This window comes from Thermobia domestica, chromosome 3 (assembly GCF_964235325.1).
Source record: "Thermobia domestica chromosome 3, izTheDome1.hap1.1, whole genome shotgun sequence".
NCBI lineage: Eukaryota > Metazoa > Arthropoda > Insecta > Zygentoma > Lepismatidae > Thermobia > Thermobia domestica.
In genome coordinates, this window is record NC_137456.1 from 40,663,835 (window position 1) to 40,676,165 (window position 12,331).

At 34.7% G+C, this 12,331-nt stretch overlaps 1 protein-coding gene across 1 annotated transcript in view; it reads left to right on the forward strand.

Annotated features, from left to right (window-relative positions):
- elg1 (enhanced level of genomic instability 1) overlaps positions 1-12,331 on the forward strand; it is a 72,412-nt gene that overhangs the window by 22,229 nt on the left and 37,852 nt on the right. Inside the window, exon 5 of the mRNA XM_081750705.1 lies at positions 11,628-11,766. Within this exon, the coding sequence (XP_081606831.1) occupies positions 11,628-11,766 (139 nt within the window). The remainder of the gene's footprint in view (positions 1-11,627; positions 11,767-12,331) is intronic.

The window sequence follows — 12,331 nt, forward strand, 5'->3', positions numbered from 1 at the left end:
CTTTGATGGGTACGAAATTGCCAAATTTTAGTACAACCACGTGTTTGGTTTTGGCTCAATTTATCCCCGTGGATGAGGTCCTATTACCTTATATGGTTATATGATCATGTATAGGGGTCCATTTCATATCCCCTTAAATTTTGGAAATTTTCCAATTTAAGCATTCGGTATCATAGTACATGACCTCAACATGTATCATGATAAATTTGGGTGGTCCATCTTGTTCCCTTTCATGGGTAAAAATTACTAAAATATAAACATAAGCAATATGTTGTACCATGCGTTTGGTTTTTGGCCCAATTTCTTCCCTTTGATGGGGTTCTATTACCTTATATGGTTATATGGTCATGTATATGGGTTCATTTCCTATCATAAGACATGGGTACATTGACGCACCCCTTGAAAAATTTGGGAGGGGTATCTTGGCTTATCCACTCGGTTTTAGAAATTGTTTTAATATAAGCATTTGGTATCATAGTACAGGACTTCAATATGTACCACTATAAATTTGGATGGTCCACATCGTTCCCTTTCATGGGTAAAGAACTACCAAAAATCGAATTTCGGAGGTTATTGACACCTATTTAGCACGTTATATGGTTTATTACCTTTATATGTTTATGTTCCCTTTTAAATTTGGGAATTATCAAATAACAAAATTCGGTAAACGTTTTCTAGGACCCATTGGTGTTCCTCTTATGGCCAAATATTCAAAATTTAAAGGTTATTGACCGGCTTTATAATTGAAAAAGTACAGGATTTATTACTTTTTCATAAGACACAGGTGTATTTGTGTACCAATCTTAAATTTTGGAAGGGATACATTTCTTATTGTCGTATCAATAATTGGTAATTGTTCTTAAAATTGGATAGTATCTCATTCATTGGGTAAATCATTATGATCACGTGATCGGTTATTGACCTATGATGGGATTAGGAGTCCAGGACATTGGTACATTGAAACTTTGTAGGATAATTTGATAATGCGTCATTGGTTTTGATTATTCCCGCCAAATATAAACGTAAGCAAGACGTTGTACCACGTGATTGTCCTTGATGAGGTAGTGTACAGGGATTCATTTCCTTTGTTGTGGTACTTCTTAAGTTTGAGTACACACACACTTCTAGAAAACAGTTGGTTCTACTCAGGTAAACAATTGACGGACATTATTGACCTTATTGAACATATAATGATATGATTAACTCTAAGACTTAGGTATATCAAGAGAAGTATTCTTTAAATTTGGGAATGGTGATAAACAGAATTTTAACATAAGGTGCGAAATTTGAAACAATACATTGAACTTTAGTCACAGCTCATAGTCTAAGATCATTGGTGGTGATTGATTTGAAATCTGATAGCTAACCTTATTGAATCTTATGACTCATAGACGAAAGGCAATACATGCTACAACACTGGCAAAGTTATTGTTAATGCAATTTCATTGGTTGATCACTATCTTTCCTGCAATCTGATTGGTTGATCACTATCTTTCGTGCAATCTGATTGGTTGTTGATTTTCAAATCTTTGCTGTATTCAGTTTTAAGTTTTGTTTAACATTTAAAAATCTTGGTTTCGTTCAACATTTTGCACTATGATCAAAACCGTTTATTTGTTAATCGAATAGTTAAAAACCGGATAAAGTTTGACGGTTAACCGTGAAACGTAAATTTTTTTGCTTGAAATTTTTTGTTTCAAAATTTTTTCGTTTCCAAATTTTTTTGTTTCAAAATTTTGTTTGAGATTTTTTCGTTTGAAATTTTTGTTTGAAAATTCTTGCTTACAAATTTTTTGTTTGAAATTTTTTGTTTCAAAATTTTGTTTGAAATTTTTTTTCGCTTCAAAATTTTGTTTGAATTTTTTTCGTTTGAAATTTTTTGTTTGAATTTTTTTCGTTTCCAAATTTTTTTGTTTCAAAGATTTTTGTTTCAAAGTTTGGTTTGACATTTTTAAAGTTTGGTAAAGAACCGGAACTGTTTAGAACTAAAACCTCTGGCAACATTGTGGTGCAATAGTACACGTCAGAATATGGGTTTGTACTTGAAATGAAAAAAACACAATTCATTGAAATGGATCATTTTATTACACTCCACATACATCCATACCAGATAGTGGTTCTGGATATTGTCGATACAATGTATTTTGAACTTCGTGCACTAGTTTGTCTTTAGCATATAATTTTAATTCCAGTTGAAGTCTTTTAAGGTCTAATGCAATATCAATTGGTGGAAACTGAATGTCCATTTGATCACAAATAAACTGTTTATCAATACAGTTCGTTTCAAAATTTTGTTTCAAAGATTTTTGTTTGAAATTTTTGTTTCAAAGTTTGAGTTGACATTTTTAAAAGTTTGTGCACTTATTAGTAAAGAACTGGAACTGTTTAGAACAAAAACCTCTGGCAACATTGTGGTGCAATAGTACACGTCAGAACCTGGGGTTGTACTTGAAATGAAAAAACACAATTCATTGAAATGGATCATTTTATTACACTCCACATACATCCATACCAGATAGTGGTTCTGGATATTGTCGATACAATGTATTTTGAACTTCTTGCACTAGTTTGTCTTTAGCATATAATTTTAATTCCAATTGAAGTCTTTTAAGGTCTAATGCAATATCAATTGGTGGAAACTCAATGTCCATTTGATCACAAATAAACTGTTTATCAATACAGGTATGCACCCACGAACGATGTTGACAACCATCACAATATCTAGATACATGTTGTACAATATGCATAACACATTTTTCAAAATAGTACTTTTTCAGGAATATACTAGTTTTGTTGCACACTTCCACTGCATGTTTCACACACTGAAATACGTTTATAAATTTGTTCCATTCAGTTTCCGTTAGATACACCATGTTGCGAGGGACATGAAATGTACTCTTTTTACGTAACAGCACCATCTTCTCTTCGAGGACTGTACGCATCACCACTTCATGATTTGAGCCTAATGATTTGACTATGGTCACATTTAGCTCATCGTTCATTTGGTCGATTCGTGCCATTCTTCACAGTTCAGTTGTACACCAAATTGTTCTGCTTTGCCCAATCGAATCACTGGGTCAAATGTTCTAGCACTGATACCAATCATCACATGTTTTGTTTATTGGATAATAGCTTGCGAAGATGAACTCTTTATCGTTAGAAGTACACATCTTTCCTCCTGAAAAGCACTTGCTCAAATGATTTCGTGGGATGACAGTGTATTGGTTGATTTATAGAACTACGACTGACGTCATTGGAAAGGAATGTGCTGACATTTGAATTCATGGTTTCATCACAGTTACTGACGTCATGCCGAGCAACCACATTCATACAACTATGTCTGATGTGTTGATGTTTGAATTCATGATTTCATCACAATTGCTGACGAATCCGGCTGTGTACTAAATTCAAATTGATGACTTCGACCCAAGAGTCTTTTATAGCATAAAGATACAGATCCAGTATTTAAGAAACGCAGCAGTTCTTCTTGTTTTGATGCTTCCATGGGTAAATATCTTGCTGGTAAAATTATATTCTTATCATTTTCAAGCTTCACTACGATTCTTAATCCAAACTCTGTAGGGATCATTTGGCTAGCTAAGATTCTATAAGGTACATTCTGTTGTAAATCAGTAATCTTGGTAAATGATTTCATCACATCACGTGTGTTTTGAAACTGCAGACAAGTAGCCATGATGATGTTATCATGAATACTAACGCGAACGATACTTATATATGATGCAAAACTGATGACGTTTCATTATCATGTTCTGACATGTACTATTGCACCACAATGTTGCCAGAGGTTTTTGCTCTAAACAGTTCCGGTTCTTTACTAATGAGTGCACAAACTTTTAAAAATGTCAAACCAAACTTTGAAACAAAAATTTAGAACAAAAAATCTTTGAAACAAAATTTTGAAACGAAAAATTTTTAAAAATTTCAAACGAAAAAATTTTGAAGCGAAAAAAAATTCAAACAAAATTTTGAAACAAAAAATTTCAAACAAAAAATTTGGAAACGAAAAATTCCAAACAAAAAATTTTAAACAAAATTTTCGAACAAAAATTTGCAAACAAAAAATTTGAAACGAAAAAAATTTCAAACAAAAATTTCAAACGAAAAAATCTCAAACAAAATTTTAAACAAAAAATTTCAAACAACAAAACTTAAAACTGAATACAGCAAAGATTTGAAAATCAGCAACCAATCAGATTGCACGAAAGATAGTGATCAACCAATCAGATTGCAGGAAAGATAGTGATCAACCAATGAAATTGCATTAACAATAACTTTGCCAGTGTTGTAGCATGTATTCCCTTAAGACTATGAGTCATAAGATTCAATAAGGATAGCTATGTATCCCTGTACACTACCTCATCAAGGTCAATCACGTGGTACATCGTATTGCTTACGTTTATATTTGGCGGGGAATAATCAATACCAATGACGCATTCTCAAATTATCCTACAAAGTTTCAATGTACCAATGTCCTGGACTCCTAATCCCATCATAGGTCAATAACTGATCACGTGATCACAATGATTTACCCAAAGAACAATTACCAATTATTGATATGACAATAAGAAATGTACCCCTCCCAAAATTTAAGATTGGTACACAAATACACCTGTGTCTTATGAAAAAGTAATAAATCCTGTACTTTTTCAATTATAAAGCCGGTCAATAACCTTTAAATTTTGAATATTTGGCCATAAGAGGAATACCAATGGGTCCTAGAAAACGTTTACCGAATTTTGTTATTTGATAATTCCCAAATTTAAAAGAGAACATAAACATATAGAGGTAATAAACCATATAACGTATTAAATAGGGGTCAATAACATCCGAAATTTGATTTTTGGTAGTTCTTTACCCATGAAAGGGAACGATGTGGACCATCCAAATTTATAGTGGTACATATTGAAGACCTGTACGAAGATACCAAATGCTTATATTAATCAATTTCTAAAACTGAATGGATGAGTCAAGATACCCCTCCCAAATTTTTTAAAGGGTGCATCAATATACCCATGTCTTATAATAGGGAATGGACCAATATACATAACCATATAATCATATAAGGTAATAGGACCTCATCCAAGGGGTGAACCAAAATACCAAACACGTGGTTGTAGTAAAATTTGGCAATTTTTTTACGCATGAAAGGGAACAAGGTGAACTACCCAAATTTATCATAATACATGTTAGGGTCCGGTACTATAATACCAAATATATAAAATGAGCAATTTCCAAAATTTAAGGGGTGGGCCAAAGTACCCCTCCCAAAAAATTTAAAGAGTGCACAAATGTACCTATGTCTTATGATAGGTAATGGACCCCTATACATAACCATATAACCATATAAGGTAATAGGACCTCATCCAAGAGGACAAATTGGGCCAAAAGACCAAACACGTGGTTGTACTAAAATTTGGCAATTTCGTACCCCTAAAAGGAAACGAGGTGGAACACCCAAATTTATCATAATAATACATGTTAAGGTCCGGTACTATAATACCAAATATATAAAATGAGCAATTTCCAAAATTTAAGGGGTGGGCCAAAGTACCCCTCCCAAAAATTTTAAAGGAGTGCACAAATGTACCTATGTCTTATGATAGGGAATAGACCCCTATACATAACCATATAACCATATAAGGTAATAGAACCTCATCCAAGAGGATAAATTGGGCCAAAAGACCAAACACGTGGTACAACGTATTGCTTACGTTTATATTTTGACATTTTGTACCCATAAAAGGGAACGAGGTGGAACACCCAAATTTATCATAATACATGTTAAGGTCCAGTACTATAATACCAAATGTTTAAATTGGTCAATTTCCAAAATTTAAGGGGTGTGCCAAAGTACCCCTCCCAAATTTTTAAAGGAGTGCACAAATGTACCTATGTCTTATGATAGGGAATAGACCCCTATACATAACCATATAACCATATAAGGTAATAGAACCTCATCCAAGAGGATAAATTGGGCCAAAAGACCAAACACGTGGTACAACGTATTGCTTACGTTTATATTTTGACATTTTGTACCCCTAAAAGGGAACGAGGTGGAACACCCAAATTTATCATAATACATGTTAAGGTCCAGTACTATAATACCAAATGTTTAAATTGGTCAATTTCCAAAATTTAAGGGGTGTGCCAAAGTACCCCTCCCAAATTTTTAAAGGAGTGCACAAATGTACCTATGTCTTATGATAGGGAATAGACCCCTATACATAACCATATAACCATATAAGGTAATAGAACCTCATCCAAGAGGATAAATTGGGCCAAAAGACCAAACACGTGGTACAACGTATTGCTTACGTTTATATTTTGACATTTTGTACCCATAAAAGGGAACGAGGTGGAACACCCAAATTTATCATAATACATGTTAAGGTCCAGTACTATAATACCAAATGTTTAAATTGGTCAATTTCCAAAATTTAAGGGGTGTGCCAAAGTACCCCTCCCAAATTTTTAAAGGAGTGCACAAATGTACCTATGTCTTATGATAGGGAATAGACCCCTATACATAACCATATAACCATATAAGGTAATAGAACCTCATCCAAGAGGATAAATTGGGCCAAAAGACCAAACACGTGGTACAACGTATTGCTTACGTTTATATTTTGACAATTTTGTACCCCTAAAAGGGAACGAGGTGGAACACCCAAATTTATCATAATACATGTTAAGGTCCAGTACTATAATACCAAATGTTTAAATTGGGCAATTTCCAAAATTTAAGGGGTGGGCCAAAGTACCTCTCCCAAATTTTTAAAGGAGTGTACAAATATACCGATATCTTATGAAAGGGAATGGACCCCTATACATGACCATATAACCATATAAGGTAATAACATCTCATCAAAGGGGATAAAATCGACCAAAAATCAAACACGTGGTATAACGTATTGCTTACGTTTATATTTTGGCAATTTTGTGCCCCTGGAAGGAAACGAGGTGGACCGCCCAAATTTATCATGATACATATTAGGGTCCTGTACTATAATACCCAATGTTTAAATTGGTCAATTTCCAAAATTTAAGGGGTGGGCCAAAGTACCCCTCCCAAATTTTTCAAGGGGTGCATTAATATATCCATATGTTATGAAAAGTAATGGACCCCTGTATACGTCCATATAACTATATAGGGTAATAATACCTCATCAAAGGGGATAAATTAGGTCAAAAAACCCCGAAATTTAAATTTTTGGCAATTTTTTACCCATGAAAGGGAACGACATAGACACCCAATACTGATAGAGGTACATACTATGGTTCTAGGCTACCACACCAAATTTTTAGACTTGGCAATTTCCAAAATTTAAGGGGGGTGGTCCTATGTACCCCTAAAAGGGAATGAGGTGGACCACCCAAATTTATCATAGTACATATTAGGGTCCTATACTATAATACCCAATGTTGAAATTGGACAATTTCCAAAATTTAAGGGGTGGGCCAAGGTACCCCTCCCAAATTTTTCAAGGGGTGCATTAATATACCCATGTCTTATGAAAGGGAATGGACCCCTGTATACGCCCATATAACCATATAGGGTAATAACACCTCATCCAAGGGGATAAATTAGGTCAAAAACCCCCGAAATTTGAATTTTTGGCAATTTTTTACCCATGAAGGGGAACGACATAGACCCCCAATACTGATAGAGGTACATACTATGGTCCTAGGCTACCATACCAAATTTTTAGATTTGGCAATTTCCAAAAATTTAAGGGGGGTGGTCCTAGGTACTCCTAGGTCATTGACCCCGACCAGGGACCATGGGTCCTGAGGCAGGGACCCAGGGGCCAAAAAGTGAGGCCAAGTCATGCAATTACTACTATCATGTAGGGAACGATCAGGGAAAATCCCGTTTGAACGGGTTACGGGTGAGCCCTGTTTTCTTCTCTTTGTAACACAAGGTTTTAAAATTTCTATTCCAACGGGAAATCACCATAGACATTTAAGATGAAAACTCTTTTGTGTACACGTTTATTTGTTTGTTTCCAGATAATAGGGGCGTATTTAGAGGTGTCCGATCCTAAACAAGAAAAAAAAATTAGATTTTAAAATTTTGGGCGAAATTTATGTACTAAACACAAAGAAGTTCCTCGGGATCGTAATACGACAAATTTTGGATGCGTTAAAATATCGAATAACACTTTTGATAAAGTGGATACTTGACCCCATTGCAGAACATGCCGCGATCTGCGATGTGATCGCAAAAAATTTGCCGTGCCTGTGCAGGAAAAATTGTCAGAGGAAATAAAATAGCCAACAGAAAAGTATAAAAACGTGCCTGCTATGTATAGATGTCTTAAATGCACGGACAACTCGCATTTGAACTGTTTTTCACGTCACATAAAGCATATTTTTAACAATCATAAGTGTTTCTTCTGGAACTGATCATCTTGATCTTTTTATTTTGGAAATCCTGCAGAAAATTCCTACAGGGAATTCGTGTTATGATTCAGTTCCAAATCTCTTATCGTCGCGAATTGTGTCGAGGATTTTGAAGCTTTAAAATATATAAAACCATAATTATGCCTGTTGTGCTGTATGGTTGTGAAACATGGTCGCTTACGCTGAGGGAAGAACGCAGACAAAGTAATTGAGAATAAAATCCTGAAACGGATATTCGGAACCAAAAGGAACGGAAATGAGGAATGGCGAAAACTTCATGATGAGGAACTGCATAATTTATACCATTTACCAAACATTGTTAGGGTCATCAACTCTTGGAGGCCCAGGTGGGCAGGACATGTAGCGAGAATGGAAGAAAGTAGGAACGCTTTCAAAGTTTTAACTGGAAGTCCAATCCGAAAACGACGATTAGGAAGCCTAGGCGCAAATGGGAGGACAATATTAAGTTGCATCTCGCAGAAATAGGAATACAAAGTAAAAACGGGATCCAGTTGACTAAGGATAGAAGTCAGTGGAGAGCTTTTGTGAACATGGCACTGAACCTCCGGGTTCCATAGGTCATAGAGTGAGTTAGTTAATTTTAGGCGAAATTTATGTACTTTATATGGATTTCGTGCCGCTAGCTAGTTCCAATTGTTTAAAAATATGCCCCTGCCAAATATCAGTAACCTTCGTGAAAAGAAAAGTGTCATGTTGATATACATTGCTGTACTTTTTCCTTAATGCTTAAGAAACATTGTTTGGGATTGAAATAGGTTAATGATTGGGAATTAATTCAAAATTTAAACCCAATACTTTCACTTAAATGACATAATTAACATTTAATACTAATTCCTAATGTTTTTTCTTCAGTTCGCGACTTGTATTATACGAAGAAAAAGATTTGATTTAAATCAAAAAAATCGATTTAAATCAAAAAAATCAACAAAAATGATTTTTTTGAAAAAAATCATGATTTTTTTCCACCCTGGTAACAACTCTTTAAGGCGAACCATTCTGAGTGGTGTTTTTCCTAAGTTTTCCTCATTCACGCCAGCTAAATAGTACCTAACATACAGATCCCAGGCTGCTTTCTTCCTTCCCTTTTCTCGGATAGTGTGCTCACCGAGGGACTTCATCCCTCATACATGACGGGTTTAGAGACATAAATGCTGGCAATGCCCAGAAAGATGCATAAAATAAATAAATAAAGTCTTTCTTTAGGCGTCATATTGCGAGAAAACTGTTTTTAATGTCAGTCTGTGGTATGTGGAGAGCACTCGTACAAAACTTCAAGGTCTACGACTAACAGTTTCTGAGATCTGAAAAAAAAAGAAAAGAAAAAATCTAAAAAAGTCCCCATCGCCTCTCTTAGGAGTCATATCTATAGCAATAGATACAGGGTGTCCCAGGAGGAAGGGGCAATATTTTGGGAAATGGAAGTATGGGTGATTCTAAGCAAAAAGGTTCATATGAACATTTGCCCTAATCTCAATGGTTTGAGAGCTACATATTGTGAACCATTTTTGACTTTAAGTTGCATAGTGTTAACCGTGTAATTATTCTACAGAGGCAGGACATAGCGGATTTGAAAGGTGATGGAATGACCTTTCCAACGGTATGCAACATGTGGCAGTGGTATCTTTGAAAAGGGGGTTATCGAAGGAAAGTTAAAATTTTGTAAGGGAATTGGATGGCAACACTAATTCCCAAATTTCCCTCAATAGCTTTCCTTTCAAAGACACCACTGTCACATGTTGAATACCGTTGGAAAGGAAATTCCATCACCTTTCAAATCCGCAATGCCTCACCTTTGTAGAATAAATACAGGGTGAGTAATAAGCAACATGAAGTCAAAAGTGGTTCACAACCTGTAGCTCTCAAACCGTTGAGATTAGGATCCACGTTCATATGAACCTTTTTGCTTAGAATCATCCATACAATCATTTTCCGAAATATTGCCCCTTCTTCCTGGGACACCCTATAATTTCGATTGTTGTCATACTTTCCATAGTAATTAGAAAGGAGAGTTACTTTTTGAACTTTTAAAAACGTTGGCGAAATTGTAAATTAACTAATAAAGATATATAAAAATAACTTTATTATCATTGATATAATTCAGTCATGAGAGTGCTGTAGAGCTTAATAAATTGGATATAATTAAATTTGAGTGCGAAGGCTTTTGGGAGTCGATTTGTGCTGACTATGTATCAAGCTGTCATAGCGCTTCGTGGTTTGTAGTGCGAACAATTTTAAATGTTTTAAATAGTACAGTTCGTTAATATTCCGCAGTCGTGTTCTTAAAGGCTGGAGACTGATAGGTGCAAATGAACGATGAGAAAGGAATTTGTAATTAAAAAGGAAATGCAGGGCTTCCACATTCTGGAAAATTAGGAAATATCAGGGAAATGAAAACTTGTTAGGGAAACGATGCATTTTGCGTAAAATGTCATGGAAAGTCAGGGAACGTAAATGTGCATATATATATATATATATATATATATATATATATATATATATATATATATATATATATATATATATATATCCATTTTTCAATCTAACATCCAGTTGTACAGATTGAACATGTGAAGAGGACGACAATGATACAGAATTCCCATGATGACAGTGATGCAGTGTTGCTATTTCGTGCTGAGGAATAAGGTTGCAGTTTCTTCATTCCACCATTTCATTCATTTCTCATCATCGACTTCTTTAGCCTAGATGGCATAACCATGGCATTTCATTTCATTTCATTTTAGAACTGATAGTAATAGGTATCGGGGAGAGTTGGCAATATATTTTTGACTGCATGTCATATTGTTTTTTATTGTTTTTTTTTTTCAAGAAAAAAAGTAATGTGCAATGTCAAGGTATGTGGTACTGTATCACATATATTATTATGTACTTACATGATAGAATTTGTGTAAAAACAGTTACTCATATTGAACACAACAAATATGTAAATGGTAATTAAAGGAGTGTGTTGGACGAGTATGGGGATGGAGAAGGTCGTTAGAAAGGTGTATGATAGAACTTACCCTATATCTTCCCATTTATATTCAGGAATGTATGTCTGGGAAAATAAGAAGTTGTGTCAGGGAAATCGATCTTCATTTTGTTGTTGTGGAAACCCTGGAAATGTGATTTATGTCATAAAATAATATTTATTTTATTAATTTCTTAAATTAATTTTCCTGCAGGTTTACCTGTAAAACTGGCTCCTTTGTTCGTTAGAAAGAAGAAAGTAAAGGCAGACCCGGCTGTTCTGTTAGCACGAAGAAAATTCCTTGAGAGTGGTGTGCCAGAACCTGTGAAGAAATATTTAGAAGCTCAGAAAAGGTTAGTAGTTCCGTAGATTTCTGTTAATCTATTCTCGTGCGTTCATTCTCCGTTGTGTGTGCACTAATCATTCAAATTTGGGAAGTGAGGAAGGAGAATGTTCTATACCAAGGTGTCTGTCGGTCACGAATGTCATGAAAGTCAAGAAAAAGTCACGAAATTTAGCTTTTGGGTCACGATTTTTTTTTTTTTTTTTAATCTTTTGGAAAATGTACAATGCAAGTACAATTTGGAAAATTTTGTTCTATAAAACCTAAAAATTCACCACCAAAAATGTCTATAGTCGGCTTTAGACGCTACCAAATCGCAAGCAAATCACGCTTCTATCGCATGGATGAAAGTTTGGCTTAATTCGTACCCAAATTCGCTCTTGAGAATGTTATGAAATTTTATGATTTGGTAAAGAAAAGGTCATGAAAAAGTCACGAAATTTCATTTTGGAGACACCCTGTATACGCAAGTTAAGGATCCCAAATTTTAAGCTTCGAGCTCTAAAGGACACGAGTCGGAGCATTCACAACAAAGAGAAGGAAAATTTGGAAGTAAGTCAGCTTGCCTCTATATA